The sequence below is a fragment of the Mytilus californianus genome, unplaced genomic scaffold (genome assembly GCF_021869535.1).
Source record: "Mytilus californianus isolate M0D057914Y unplaced genomic scaffold, xbMytCali1.0.p SCAF_6, whole genome shotgun sequence".
Classification (NCBI taxonomy): domain Eukaryota; kingdom Metazoa; phylum Mollusca; class Bivalvia; order Mytilida; family Mytilidae; genus Mytilus; species Mytilus californianus.
In genome coordinates this window covers 88783433-88800250 of record NW_026262712.1, presented here as the reverse complement: position 1 = coordinate 88800250, position 16818 = coordinate 88783433, and the positions used below count along the sequence as shown (strand labels likewise).

Sequence of the window (16818 nt, the reverse complement as noted above, 5' to 3'; positions counted from 1 at the left end):
TAAGAATATCTGTTACATCTTAGAGCTCTGCATCTTGTTACATAGAAATAACTTTATGGAATATTATATACTGTAAACCAACAAATTTCCGCAAGCAATTATTTTGAGACTTTCGCGAGTAGAAAAATAACGCGAATATATATAAATCAGATTATTCCTTATTTAATTACTCCAAAAAAACTTGAAAATCGTGAAATTAAATTGCCGCGAAGTTGGAGAGAAATGGCTAAACACAAAAATAAGTTGGTTTACAGTATTAAAATATTGAGCTCATTTATACTTCATGGCAAAAAATGATAAACTGTTAGAATGATGATGTTTTGAATTGGACATTTGACTTTACCCAAGTTACTACTATAAGGCAGAGGTTGCAATGAATGTGAATTAAGTATAACTGTTTCATCAAACTTGATGCTCAAGATATTTTGCTCAGTTTTTAACTTATTTAAAAGAAAAGACTTCAGCCAGCATAAATATATCTGTCGCATTTGTTTCATAAATTGTATTGACACAGTATTGTTATAAATTAGGCCACTAATTTTCTTGTTTGAATTGTACACATTTTTTCATATCCGGGCCTTGGATAGTTGTCCCATTGGCAATTATACCTTACCACCATATTTTTATATAAGCCATACCTTAGGTAGATGTTCAGGTTTTACTTCATCCTTATGATCATTTTTACTCATCAATTTCATAGTCTCCTCTGTGCTGCCACTAGAATGTCTTGACTTACTCTGCTGTTCTCGTAATGTAAATAACTGTAATGTAATTTAGATTAGCTCATGAAGTGAAAGCATAAATGTAGAATGAAAAAAACCAACAAAACAATCAGTATAAATAAATAATTCAGAAAGGGATTTTCAGAGCATGTTTTTCTCACAAGACTCAAGTACAAAATTTGAATGCATGAATTTCACAGTTTCATTTCATTGCTTTTATCTGGCAATTATGTTGGTTTTTTTTTTCCAGCTAAACTGTGAAATTTGGACAAAAGGTTCAAAAGATACCATAACAAAACCAATTTTTTGCCACAACTTCAGTCTATTGATTTCTGATGTGTCCTTCACCTTTGACATAGTGACCTCAAAATCATATGGGGTCTTTGTTGTCTCATTGGGCATAAAAAAAAATCAAAAAAGTTACACATATGGTTCAGAAGATAACATCCTGAAACCAAAATCTCAGTCTATCAATAGCTGTTGTGACCTTGACCCCAAAATCAATAGGGGTCTTCCTCACACTATGGGGCATTATCAAGCCAAGTTTGGTAAACACGTTCTTTATGGCTCCAAAGAATTTCCTAAACTGTCATTTACTTGAAATCAAAGTGCCATAATTCCTTGAAAAGTCAAAAAAATACAAAAACTTTAAACTTTGTATAATTATCTGTACAAAGATATAAGATGTGGTATGAGTGCCAATGAGACAACTCTCCATCCAAGTCACAATTTGTAAAAGTAAACCTTTATAGGTCTAAGTACAGACTTCAACACGGTGCCTTGGCTCACACCTAACAGCAAGCTATAAAGGGCCCCAAAAATGACTAGGGTAAAACCATTCAAACAGGAAATCTATATAAAAAACGAAACACTTATGAACCACATCAACAAACGACAACCACTGAACATCACGACAGGTGCAAACAAATGCAGCGGGTTTAAACGTTTTAATAGGCGCCAACCTTCACCCTATCTGAAACAAAAGCATATATGACATGACCATGCACACAATTTAGGTCAATATTCAAAAATGTATTTACAAGTTAGGAAAAAGTGAAGAAAACGCAATCTGAAAGATGGACAGATTGAAAAAAATATATAAAGCAATTGAAAAATAAAAAAATGCATCACCCAAATTTTTTTCATGCATAAAATATAAAGAAAAAATGTGGATAGTGTCCACATGTGGACACAGTTGATGCCCCCGCTTGCATATCATATAGTTAAAAAGGGACATAACTGAAGAACAGTAAAAGTGACGCTACCCAAATTTGAACTTGATCTGAGTTTTGTGTGTAAGTCTCATAACATTTGGTTGAGGCTAACTTAAGTAGAGAACAGAAACTAAAAATTCAGCAATTTTTCTTTTTATAAAGGGGCATAACTCAATAATAGTTAAAGTGACACTACCCAAATTCAACTTGATCTGTGTTTTATCAGTGGAAGTCAAAATTAAACATTGCATTGTATAAAGCATTCATTGTAGTTGATTCAACTATAATCATGGACAAAGGAAGATAACTCCAATTTTAAAAATAACTTGATATTTAGAAGAAAATAAAAATTTTGCAATTTTTTCAATTTATAAAGGGGCATAACTCTAGAACTGTTAAAGTGACGCCACCAAAATTCAAACTTGATCTGTGTTTTGTGGTAATAAGCATTGTGTATAAGTTTCATAACATTTGGTTGAGGCAAACTTAAGTTAGAGAACGGAAACTAAAAATTTTGCAATTTTTCCATTTATAAAGGGGCATAACTCTAGAAGGGTTTAAGTGACGCCAGCAAAATTCATACTTGATCTGTGTTTTGTGGTAATAAGCCTTGTGTATAAGTTTCATAACATTTGGTTGAGGCAAACTTAAGTTAGAGGACGGAAACTAAAAATTTTGCAATTTTTCCATTTATAAAGGGGCATAACTCTAGAACGGTTAAAGTGACGCCACCAAAATTCATACTTGATCTGTGTTTTGTAGGTAATAAGCCTTGTGTATAAGTTTCATAACATTTGGTTGAGGCAAACTTAAGTAAGAGAACGGAAACTAAAAATTTTGCAATTTTTCAATTTATAAAGGGGCATAACTCTAGAACTGTTAAAGTGACGCCACCAAAATTCAAACTTGACCTGTGTTTTGTGAAAATAAGCATTGTGTATAAGTTTCATAACATTTGGTTGAGGCAAACTCAAGTTAGAGAACGGAAACCAATTTTGGGACGTACGTACGTACGTACGTACGTACAGACGGACAAGGGTAAAACTTAATGCCCCCACCGCTACGGCGGGGGCATAAAAATGTGTTGAAGTTTAGAATAGTAATGAAAACCAGTACATGTACAAGATAACATATAAACAGCAAGATTCATTCAATAATTTAAAAATTGATAAAAGACAAATTCTCTTGTAGAAGTGTATATTGTATATCAGAACACAGGTATGTTTAACAGCAAGAGATATGTATGTTCTGTGTTAACTAATGATCTACGTGATTAGTATCATAAACCTTGAAGTTAGGTAAAACCTTTGGCAATAGTAAAGCAAGATAATTACCTCTTGGTTAGCATTTGTCAGTTCCTCTTCTAAGGAGGCAACTTTTTCCAAAGCTACTCGCAATCTTTCTCTCACCTGAAGTTATTGATAAATAGTTATTACTTATTATGTAACCTAAACTGTAATTATTAATCTGGATCAATACAATTTACTAACTTGCATGACTCATTTATTATAAAATAATAACAGTGGTCCAATATATCTTTTTGTACTGACTGGTCAGTATGCTCAGTAAGGTTAAATACAGCATTTGCCAAAATATCCAGTCATGTTTAATCCAAATTGAACATTTTCCTCACAAAAGTACTAACTGATCTTTCTAATTGTCTATATTTTCTGTATAATATGGAGACCATTCAAGCACTTTTTTTTCTTATTCATATTTTGAATTTAGTCATATGCTTGCCTAATGCCAGTTTTATTTTTCGTTTACCTGAGTTTGATATATTTCATGCATTATTGCCATATTCACAACAAAAAATAATAAACAACAATAAAAGTCAATTCAGACACACCAGATCTGAAAGAAGGTGACTAGGATTATAGGCAAATATTATTTCCACTCTTTGAGCCAAAGTCAGCATGTACTACAATCAAATATTAAATAGTAGTTTTACTTGTGCCCACCAGACAGAAATGGGTAGTGTGATGCAAATATCAAATTTGTTTTCAATCTGGTCTTATACTAAATCTCCTGGAACCACTGCACTTTAAACATGAGCTGCAGAATTGACCTAAATTTGACCTCTGGTACACTAAAAATTGTAGCTTTCTTGCACACCACATTCTTCTGCTTATCTTAACTAGTAATAGTGGCAAATGAATCTGATGATTTACAAAAATTTAAAGATATCTGCACAGGATAGGCAGACAAAACAATGTAAAATATCAATTTTCCTTATCTGAAGATCACATTTCTGGATAACTGTCATCTAACACTAGGTGTCTGGTTTATAGATCTTGCACTCTCCTCAAGTTCAGCAGCATTTTTGTACTAATCTTTTTGATTCTGGATTTTTTCTTAAAATAATGTCAACAAGTTCAATCTCTTAAAGTACATAACAAGCTAATCTAGAACAGTTTTCCATGATATTCTGCCTTTTTTGTACCAATAAATGTTGGCTTATGGTCTTTGCGCGAAATCTTCGTGTGATTCAAAGCATTTCAACCATTTCTTTAAAAGTCTTATTTTCAGCACATGACTGAAATTTTTCAGCAATCTCAAATTTTAAAGATCACTAAATGCAGTCAATGTCTTCTTTTCTTCTTACAGAAAAATCAATCAACATACAAATCTCAATGTACCTAGAAATTAAGGGAATTTCCTGACCAATGAAAGTGATGAACTGCTTTCCAACCATGTTTTAACCCACATCCTGTCCCATAAAGGACTGCACTTTTTTACAGACCCAACCACCCTGCAACCCAAGCAATAAATGCACTACATAGAGCATGCCTACATAAGCAGGACCCTGATTAGGTACAAGTACGTACATTTAAACCTACCACAGATAACACGCCATCTCGACAACACATGTTATCATATTCCTCTTCTGTATCATAGATTTGCATGGATTGGGTAATATTGTGCATATTATTGTACACATCTCGTATGACTATTGACTTTCTTTTGCTTGTCGTAAATCATTTTATTTGGATTCTTACTACATGTCTAATTTGGTATTTCAAATAATCAGTAGATGCCATGGTGCAATATCCCACCAAAAATCAATAAGTTGGATTCCGTTTTATCCAAGACAGGGGTATGACTCATATAGTAAGTCTGAGTGTCTATACATTTCCATTAACACCGGCCAAAAGTTCGCTTAAATCGTTAAAACTGCTATTTCTCTTAGATGGCATTGATCTTGAGAAACTATTATGGAATTAAAACTTATTATCTCACAATTTCCAGTCAATTGGGCAACTTTACATGATAACTATTAGATACAGAGGGTCAAAATTTCCTAATTCAACTAAAATACATTATATAACATTATCCTAATCACTGGTATATAATTGATATGGTAATAAAAAGGCATAAACTTAATCAGTCCAAACTTATTATATATATTCTTTTTCAGGTCTACAACTGACCTAGTGCTTCTGGTGTAAGCTCATTATTGAAGCAGTTACTCTGTCAAGCCAAAACTGCTGTTTCACGGTTATATCTACCGGAACATATAACTAGAGGCTCTAAAGATTTAAAGAGCATGTGTGGCTCAACTGGATCTATGTGCACCTTTAACAATGGCCACTGTCCAACAATGTAGGTAGACTAGAATATAAGTCATGACTAAAATATCTATTTTTTCTTAATCATGTCCTGCTGATCAAGTTTCTCTCTGTCTTCTAAAATTTTTGCTCAGAAAGAAGTGTTCAACAGACATTTCAGATGTTATTCAAATAACTTTTGCAAATGGCTGTTCATTACAATTATGGTGATAAAAAATGGGAAGTACTGATAAAATTAGTAAATTATGACTTGTTTAGGACATACCTGTAAACTCACAACAGACACTTTTGCCCTTAAAATGATATCAATTTTGATTTTTGGCAATAAAATTCAAATTATTAGTAAAGCAGCTAAGAATTTTTTATTTTTGAAAATTTCTTACACTAAATCATGGCAGCAACTTTGTATGTCGTAGTTCTTAGAACCTTGATTGATTGATTTTAGGTGTTAAACATCACTTTCAGCACTGTATAAAAATAAGAAGATGTGGTATGATTGCCAATGAGACAACTATCCACAAGAGACCATATGACACAAAAATTAACAACTATAGGTCAACGTACAGCCTTCAACAATCAGCAAAACCCATACAGCATAGTCAGCTATAAAAGGCCCAGAAATGACAAATGTAAAACAATTCAAACGAGAATATAGACTATTTTGAGGCAGCCAGTTGTATGGCTGGAGGAGCCAAAGTGCCTGTAGAGAACTACCAACTTTTGGCAGGAAAACTGGCAATCCTAGTCAATAAAGATTGTAGTTGAGCAGACTTGTCATGTGCAGGGTTTGAACTCACAACCTCAGTGCTGACAGGCTAATGATACAGTATATATCTTTGCATTGTTGAAAGCCATATAGCAACTGACTAAAGCACTCTAGAATTATGCGTGTTTACAAATATAAAAATTGCTGAATTTTTAGTTTCTGTTCTCTACTTAAGTTAGCCTCAACCAAATGTTATGAGACTTACACACAATGCTTATTACCACAAAACTCAGATCAAGTTCAAATTTGGGTAGCGTCACTTTTACCGTTCTTCAGTTATGTCCCTTTATAACTATATGATATGCAAGCGGGGGCATCATCTGTGTCCACATGTGGACACTATCCACATTTATTTTAATTTATCATGTTATTGGGTTGCTGCCTCATTGAAGTATTCCCCATCACTTCTTCTATTAAATACATAAAAAACTTATTGAATTACAGAAACTAAAAATTCAGCAATTTTTCTATTTGTAAACACGCATAATTCTAGAACGGTTGTGTATAAGTTTTATAACATTTGGTTGAGACAAACTAAAAAATTCAGCAAATTTTATGTTTATAAAGGGACATTACTCAAGAATGGTAAAAGTGTTGCCACCAAATTTCGTACTTAATCTGTATTATATATGTAGTAATTAGCATTGTGTATAAGTTTCATAACATTTGGTTGAGGCAAACTAAAGTTAGAAAACGGAAACAAAAAATTTGTACTTGATCTTAGTTTTGTGGTTATGAATATTGTGTATAGGTTTCATAATGTTTGGTTGGGGCAAACTTAAGTAACAGAATGAAAACTAAAAATTTTGCAATCTTTCGATTTATAAAGGGGCATAACTCAATAATGGTTAAAGTGACACTACCCAAATTCAACTTGATCTGTGTTTTATCAGTGGAAGTCAAAATTAAACATTGCATTGTATAAAGCATTGATTGTAGTTGATTCAACTATAATCATGGACAAAGGAAGATAACTCCAATTTTAATAAAATGCTTCGCTGGGCGCAGCTTGATACGACCGCAGAGGTCGAACCCTGAACAGTTGGGGCAAGTATGGACACAACATTCAAGCTTGATACAGCTCCGAATTTGGATTGTGATTAAATATTTGACACAGCATAGGTTTCTGACACAGAAAGAATGTGGTCTAAGAACTTCAATTTTTTTAATTTACCTATTATGGTCCAATGTCCAAAATCAAAATACATGGTTAGATTCAGCATATCAAAGAACCCCATATATTCAATTTTTGTTGAAATCAAACAAAGTTTAATTTTGGACCCCAACTTGGACAAACTTGAAAACTGGTCCCATAATCAAAAATCTAAACACATGTTTAGATTCAGCATATCAAAGTACCCAAAGAATTCAATTTTTGTTAAAATCAAACTAAGTTTAATTTTGGACCCTTTGGACCTTAATGTAGACCAATTTAAAAAACGGGACCCAAAATTAAAAATCTAAAAACACGGTTAGACTTGGCATATCAAAGAACCCCAATAATTCAATTTTTGATGAAATCAAACAAAGTTTAATTTTGGACCCTTTTGACCTCAATATGAACCAATTTGATAGCAGGCCCACAAAATAAAAAATCTAAGTACATGGTAAGATTCAGCATATCAAAGAACCCCATATATTCAATTTTTGTTGAAATCAAACAAAGTTTAATTTTGGACCCCAATTTGGACCAACTTGAAAACTGGGCCAAAAATCTAAAATCTAAATACATTTTTAGATTCAGCATATCAAAGAACCCCATATATTCAATTTTTGTTGAAATCAAACAAAGTTTAATTTTGGACCCCAACTTGGACAAACTTGAAAACTGGGCCCATAATCAAAAATCTAAACACATGTTTAGATTCAGCATATCAAAGAACCCCAAGAATTCAATTTTTGTTAAAATCAAACTAAGTTTAATTTTGGACCCTTTGGACCTTAATGTAGACCAATTTAAAAACGGGACCCAAAATTAAAAATCTAAATACACGGTTAGATTTGGCATATCAAAGAACCCCAATAATTCAATTTTTGATGAAATCAAACAAAGTTTAATTTTGGACCCTTTTGACCTCAATATGAACCAATTTGATAGCGGGTCCACAAATAAAAAATCTAAATACATGGTTAGATTCAGCATATCAAAGAACCCCAAGAATTCAATTTTTGATGAAATCAAACAAAGTTTAATTTTGGACCCTTTTGACCTCAATGTGGACAAAGTTGATAACGGGGCCCAAAAATCAAAAATCTAAATACATGGTTAGATTCAGCATATCAAAGAACCCCATATATTCAATTTTTGTTGAAATCAAACAAAGTTTAATTTTGGACCCCGATTTGGACCAACTTGAAAACTGGGCCCATAATCAAAAATCTAAATACATGTTTAGATTCAGCATATCAAAGTACCCTAAAAATTCAATTTTTGTTAAAATCAAACTAAGTTTAATTTTGGACCCTTTTGACCTTAATGTAGACCAATTTGAAAACGGAACCAAAAATTAAGAATCTAAATACACGGTTAGATTCGGCATATCAAAGAACCCCAATAATTCAATTTTTGATGAAATCAAACAAAGTTAAATTTTGGACCCTTTAGACCTCAATGTGGACCAATTTAAAAACGGGGCCCAAAATCCAAAAACTTAATACACGGTTAGATTCAGCATATTAAAGAACCCCAAGAATTCAAGAATAAAACCCCATTGAAATTGATCAAGAAATAATATTTCTTGCTATTGTGCAATACTGTACAATTGACAATTTCTTGCTATTGCGCAATATTGTGCTATTGGATATTTCTTGCTATTGCGCAATACTGTGCAATTGAAGATTTCTTGCTATTGCGCAATACTGTGCAATTGAAGATTTCTTGCAATTGTGCAATACTGTGCAATTGAAAATTTCTTGCTATTGCACAATACTTATTATATAATAATTTACACATCCTGTTTGGTGTGTATCTCCTACCATATCATTATTATTTGCTTTTAAATATTAATCAGAAATAACCAACTTAAAATGGAAAATTTTAAAAGAAAAAAAAAAGAAAACCCCCCCCCCCCCCCCCCCCCCCAAAAATTTTTTGAACCCCCTTATGATTCATCACCCCCAAACTCAATCCCAGCCTTCCCTTTGTGGTATGGTACCTTGCAGTACAATTTCAGAGAGATCCATACACTTGAACACAAGTTATTGTCTGGAAACTAGAAAAATGCTTATTTTTGGCCCCTTTTTGGCCCCCAATTCCTAAACGTTTCGCGCAATTACCCCCAAACTCAATTCCAGCTTTCCCTTTGTGATATGGAACCTTGTAGTACAATTTCAGAAATATCCAAACACTTACACACAAGTTATTGTCATGAAACTAGAAAAATGCTTGATTTTTGCCCCTTTTTTGGCCCCTAATTCCTAAAATTTTGAGGCAATTACCCCCAAAATCAATTACAGCCTTCCCTTTGTGATATGGAACCTTGTGGTACAATGTCAGAGAGATCCATACACTTACACACAAGTTATTGTCTGGAAGTTACAAAAATGCTTATTTTTGGCCCCTTTTTGGCCCCTAATTCCTTAACTGTTGGTACCATAACCCCCAAAATCAATCCCCACCTTCCTTTCAAGGTATTGAACCTTATGGTAAAATTTCATGGAGATCCATTCACTTAAACTAAAGTAAGAGTGCGAAAACCAATGTGTCTTCGGACGACGCCGGACGACGCCAGACGACGACGACGACGACGACGACGACGACGACGCCAACGTCATACCAATATACGACCAAAAAATTTTCAATTTTTGCGGTCGTATAAAAATTACTTGATATTTAGAAGAAAATAAAAATTTTGCAATTTTTCCATTTATAAAGGGACATAAATCTAGAACGGTTAAAGTGACGCCACCAAAATTCAAACTTGATCTGTGTTTTGTGGTAATAAGCATTGTGTATAAGTTTCATAACATTTGGTTAAGGCAAACTTAAGTTAGAGAAATAGAGACTAAAAATTTTACAATTTATCCATTTATAAAGGGGCATAACTCTAGAATGGTTAAAGTGACCCCACCAAAATTCAAACTTGATCTGTGTTTTGTGGTAATCAGCATTGTGTATAAGTTTCATAACATTCAGTTGAGGCAAACTCAAGTTAGAGAATGGAAACCAATTTTGGGACGTACGGACGGACGAAAGTACGTACAGATGGACAAGGGTAAAACTTAATGCCCTTAAAAAGATCTTTTGTTTGCAATATGTCTTAATTTGGTTTTTCATGAACATTCTGTTCCCGAAAATCAAGATTAGTTACTAAAATATTTACATCTCTAATAGTAGCTTTAACTTGGCAGTAATTTACTCTTGAACAAACAATAATTATCAACATGCATGACATAAGGAATTAAAACTTATCATTTTGAGGCCAAGAAAGGGGGTCACAAAATTACTAGCTGCTGATATTTTCCCCCATGTTTAACCAACTGACTAGCACACCCATTTTTAAAGAAGACTACTTATTTAGTTGACAGAATTTACATGACTATGTCTAATGAAATAGGACCAGAACTACTTTCTCCCATCACAATACACATTGGAATAACAACAATGGCCTATAACTAAGTTTACTAATCAAACAGCCAACGGGAATCAATAAATCAATTTCCCTGAAGTAAATATATGGATCAAAATCTTTAAACACCTGGCATTCAATAGTAAACAATAGTGGGAATGGTAAGACACAATTGCTGTGTATTTGTTTTAACTGAGAAATGCTTCTGTAAAGTCCAGTAAGAAATAATTGCTGTGTATTTGTTTTAACTAAGAAATGCTTCTGTAAAGTCCAGTAAGACACAATTGCTGTGTATTTGTTTTAACTGAGAAATGCTTCTGTAAAGTCCAGTAAGACACAATTGCTGTGTATTTGTTTTAATTGAGAAATGCTTCTGTAAAGTCCAGTAAGACACAATTGCTGTGTATTTGTTTTAACTAAGAAATGCTTCTGTAAAGTCCAGTAAGACACAATTGCTGTGTATTTGTTTTAACTGAGAAATTCTGTTAAGTCCAGTAAGACACAATTGCTGTGTATTTGTTTTAACTGAGAAATGCTTTTGTAAAGTCCAGTAAGACACACTTGCTGTGTATTTGTTTTAACTGAGAAATGCTTCTCTAAAGTCCAGTAAGACACAATTGCTGTGCATTTGTTTTAACTGAGAAATGCTTCTGTAAAGTCCAGTAAGACACACTTGCTGTGTATTTGTTTTAACTGAGAAATGCTTCTGTAAAGTCCAGTAAGACACACTTGCTGTGTATTTGTTTAATAAGAAATGCTTCTGTAAAGTCCAGTAAGACACAATTGCTGTGTATTTGTTTTAACTGAGAAATGCTTCTGTAAAGTCCAGTAAGATACACTTGCTGTGAATTTGTTAAAAAACAATTGCTTCTGTAAAGTCCAGTAAGAAACAATTGCTGTATTTGTTTATTGAGAAATGCTTCTGTAAAGTCCAGTCAGACACAATTGCTGTGTATTTGTTTTAACTGAGAAATGCTTCTGTAGAGTCCAGTAAGACACACTTGCTGTATTTGTTTACTGAGAAATGCTTCTGTAGAGTCCAGTAAGACACACTTACTGTGCATTTGTTAAATAAGAAATGTTTCTGTAAGGTACAGTAAGAAACAACTGCTGTGTATTTGTTTTAACTGAGAAATGCTTCTGTAAAGTCCAGTAAGACACAATTGCTGTGTATATGTTTACTGAGAAATGCTTCTGTAAAGTCCAGTTAGACACAATTGCTGTGTATTTGTTTACTGAGAAATGCTTCTGTAAAGTCTAGTAAGATACAATTGCTGTGTATTTGTTTACTGAAAAAAGCTTTCGGTAAAGTCCAGTAAGAAACAATTGCTGTGTATTTGTTTACTGAGAATGCTTCTGTAACATGTGTAAAGTCCAGTAAGACACAATTGCTGTGTATTTGTTAACTGAGAAATTTTTCTGTAAAGTCCAGTAAGACACAATTGCTGTGTATTTGTTTACTGAGAAGTGCTTCTGTAAAGTCCAGTAAGAAATAGAAGCAGGTGACTGCCACCATGCTCTTTTAATTGAATTCAAATGTATCAAAATTTTTATAATTGTGTCGAATTGCCAATTTTCTGTATGTACATGTGTTGATCAGAGGAGTTATTTCATACTTTTTAAACAGAACATACTTTGGACTATGTTTTGTGAAAGGAATATTTTGTTCTACATTAGTATGCAATTATCTCTTATATAGATATATATGTACATCATCAAAAGAAAATGTCTGTATGGAGTTATCAGATCAGTATTTAAGTGTAAAAATATATACACTAGTTTTAACACCAGCTGCAAATCCCATAAGTTTTCTAGAAAAGTTTGATAGAAAACTGGACAAATTCTTACTTCTAAGCTCAAAATGGACACCATTGACAATTATAACTGCTGTTGTTCAGCTGCATGATAGGCTTTCTTATAAGAATTAGAGCAATCAATCTTATATTCCAAGGTAAATCTAATGGATTTACTAGCTGGTACTGTTGTTACAGTATTCATGGTATTAGTACGATACAAAACCAGACCACTAGGTCACCTCAAATCAATCAATATAAAAAACTTAATAATAAGGTCATCATTATATTATTACCAATTATATATAAACTTTCTTCTTGCCCTTGTATTTGCTCAAAGATAATGCTTGATTGAAGTGAATAAACCAATATTGACAATATATTTTAAAAAGAATAAAATGCTTCGCTGAGCGCAGCCTGATATGACCACAGAGGTCGATCCCTGAACAGTTGGCGCAAATTTGAACAAAATATTCAAGCTTGATACTGTCTGAATTTGGATTGTGATCAAATTTTTGACATAATATAGGTTTCTGATACAAAATAAATGTGGTCAAAGATCATATAAATCCATTGCGCAATACTGTGCAATTGAAGATTTCTTCTTGAAACTTTTAAAAAATTCGAAATTTTAAAAATTTTGAAAAAAAAATATGAATACCTTAAAAAAATTGGGAAAAAAATCCCCCCACCCAAATTTTTTGAAACCCCCCTTGGAGCAATAACCCCAAAACTCAATCCCAGCCTCTCCTTTGTAGTATGGAACCTTGTAGTACAATTTCAGAGATATCCATACACTTACACACAAGTTATTGTCTAGAAACTAGAAAAATACTTGTTTTTGGCCCCTTTTTGGCCCCTAATTCCTACATGTTTAGGGCAATTAACCCCAAACTCAATCCCAGCCTTCCCTTTGTTATATGGAACCTTGTGGTAGAATGTCAGAGAGACCCATTTACTTACACACAAGTTATTGTCCGGAAACTAGAATAAAATGCTCCGCTGGGGCGCAGCTTGATACGACCGCAGAGGTCGAACCCTGAACAGTTGGGGCAAGTATGGACACAACATTCAAGCTTGATACAGCACTGAATTTGGATTGTAATCAAATATTTGACACAGCATAGGTTTCTGACACAGAATAAATGTGGTCTAAGAACTTAAAAATTTTTAATTTATCTATTCAAACCATATCATTATTATTTGCTTTTATATATAAATCAGAAATAACCAATTTAAAATGGAAAATTTTAAAGAAAAAAAGGAAAAAAAAATCCCACCCACCCCAAAATTTTTTGAACCCCCTTATGATTCATCACCCCTAAACTCAATCCCAGCCTTCCCTTTGTGGTATGGTACCTTGCAGTACACATACATGTGATGGACTGTGAAACTAAGATCAGGAGTTTTGGAGATTAGGACTCAGATCAGGATGTTTTTAATCGACATAAATTCTGTCATAAATATAACCCTGTGCTGTAGAAATTGTCTGTTAAAGTGTGTTTTCTTCAACTTTCCATCCGAATGTATTATGTTTATAGTACCTTTGTACTTATAATTTTCTCTATCTTTTTAAACTTTCAGCTTGTTCAATCTAACATTCTTCTTTTTCAGTATGTTCTTTAAATTTTGTAGGTCATATCTTTTTTACCATTATTCATTGCAATCAGAACATTTGCTTATCTATCTGCAAGTAGATCTTTTATTTTTATCTTTATGCAAGTAGTTTTATAATGTATGATAAGTAACACATTCAAACTGTAGTTGTTGGTCATAGTTATTATATAAATTTCAATTTAAGCCTTGAAAGGAAGTATAGAACCCTCAAATAATTTTCAAATTATTATTTTTTTATTTGTCCTAAAACATTTAAAATCATTTAATTACCATCCTTTTATGATTATTTGTTCAATTTATATTTTATTTATATTCTTTTAAAAATTTACATTATTTAAAGGAAAGTAACTTAAAACAGGATAAATCAAGGGAAGTAACCCAACATTCATTTTAAATAAACAAAGTTTTATTACATAACGGCAGTTAGCCTGAGGTAAAAATCGTTTATTACCAGTATGTTTGACACCCAAGGTGACAAGTGAGGCCATATAATTATGCATGTTAATTGATTTACAGGTTAAACATAACTTCAGTAATGTCAGTTACACCAGATATGTTGGGCTGAAATTTTTCATTCATGAAATATTTCATACACGGGATTTTTTTGTCTTCAACGGGAGGTCGGGAGGAGATTCCTGAAAACGGGATTATTGCACTCCCGTCGGGAGGTTCACATGTATGAACTGTACAATTTCAGAGAGATCCATACACTTGAACACAAGTTATTGTCTGGAAACAAGAAAAATGCTTGTTTTTTGGCCCCAAATTTCTTAACATTTAGGGCAATTACCCCCAAACTCAAACCCAGCTTTCCCTTTGTGATATGGAACCTTGCAGTACAATTTCATAAAGATCCATACACTTACACACAAGTTATTGTCCTGAAACTAGAAAAATGCTTGTTTTCATTGCCCCTTTATGGCCCCTAATTCCTCAAATTTCTAGGGAATTATCCCCAAAATCAATCCCAGCCTTCCCTTTGTGGTTTGGTACCTTGCAGTACAATTTCAGAGAGATCCATACACTTGAACACAAGTTATTGTCTGGAAACTAGAAAAATGCTTATTTTTGGCCCCTTTTTGGCCCCTTATTCATAAACGTTGTGGGCAATTACCCCCAAAATCAATTCCAGCTTTCCCTTTGCGATATGGAACCTTGTAGTACAATTTCATAAAGATCCATACACTTACACACAAGTTATTGTCATGAAACTAGAAAAATGCTTGGTTTTTTCCCCTTTTTGGCCCCTAATTCCTAAAATTTGGAGGCAATTACCCCCAAAATCAATCCCAGCATTCCCTTTGTGATATGGAACCTTGTGGTACAATGTCAGAGAGATCCATACACTAACACACAAGTTATGTCTGGAAGTTACAAAAATGCTTATTTTTGGCCCCTTTTTGGCCCCTAATTCCTTAACTGTTGGTACCATAACCCCCAAAATCAATCCCCACCTTCCTTTTGTGGAATTGACCCATATGGTAAAATTTCATAGAGATCCATTCACTTAAACTAAAGTTAGAGTGCGAAAACCAATGTGTCTTCGGACGACGACACCGACAACGACGACGCCAACGTCATACCAATATACAACCACAAAATTTTCTTGCGGTCGTATAAAAATGCTTGTTTTTGGCCCTTTATTCCTAAACTGTTGGCCCCATAACCCCTAAAATGAATCCCAACCTTCTACTTGTGGTATTAAACATTGTGGTACAATTTCAAGAGCAATCGAAATATTATACACAAGTTATTATCCTGAAACTAGAAAAATGCTTGTTTTGGGCCCCTTGTTGGGCCCCTAATTCCTAAACGGTTGGGACCATCATCAATCCCAACCTTCCTTTTGTGATATTGAATCTTCTTAAAAAATTTCATAGAAATCCATTCACTTAAACTAAAGTTATTGTCTGGAAACCAATGCAGACGCAGACGCAGACGACATCATACCATTATACGATCCCAAAAAAATGTTTGCGGTAGTATAAAAATTGAAAAGGAACTTGTTTTTTTTCTTTCTTTCTTTCTTGCAACAAATCGCATCATAGTGTATTAATGTATCATATTTGCATTTTTTTTAATCAAGGCCAAATAAAATAACTTAATAAGGTTGTTTTTTTTTAATTCTAGATGTAGCATTAATCCCTGATTTCTCAATATTTTCCCCATTTTTACTATTAAAGTAAAAACTTTATCAGACGCAGGCTGGGATTTTTGAAAACTAGCAGACAGGATTTGCATTGTTATGAAACTTTTATTGTCAATTTAATAACTTTTATAATTGACAGAAAAAAGAATGAAAAAAAAGAAGGCTATTTACTGGATTCTAAGAGAAAACACTTGATAAAGGTCAACTTCTTTTCATGTAATCTGAATTTACTTAGTAATGTAAGTCATTTACAAGCTTATTTTCCTCTAACCTTCAATATCTTGTCATTGTACCTATATTGTAAAACTTATAGTTACAGCTAGCCTAAAGCTCCTATTTAGAATGCTTTGAAGGAGAGCAAGTTTGACTTTTACACCTTAAAACATATTTATATACAATAAAACATATGTATACATGTAA

General features: G+C 33.1%; 1 protein-coding gene across 1 annotated transcript in view; it reads right to left on the bottom strand.

Moving 5' to 3' along the window:
• LOC127706192 (liprin-alpha-1-like) overlaps positions 1–16818 on the bottom strand; it is a 69107-nt gene that overhangs the window by 37311 nt on the left and 14978 nt on the right. Inside the window, exons 4-5 of the mRNA XM_052210672.1 lie at positions 3271–3345; positions 639–761 (exon numbers count right to left, since the gene is read on the bottom strand). Coding sequence (XP_052066632.1) covers positions 639–761; positions 3271–3345 — 198 coding nt within the window. The remainder of the gene's footprint in view (positions 1–638; positions 762–3270; positions 3346–16818) is intronic.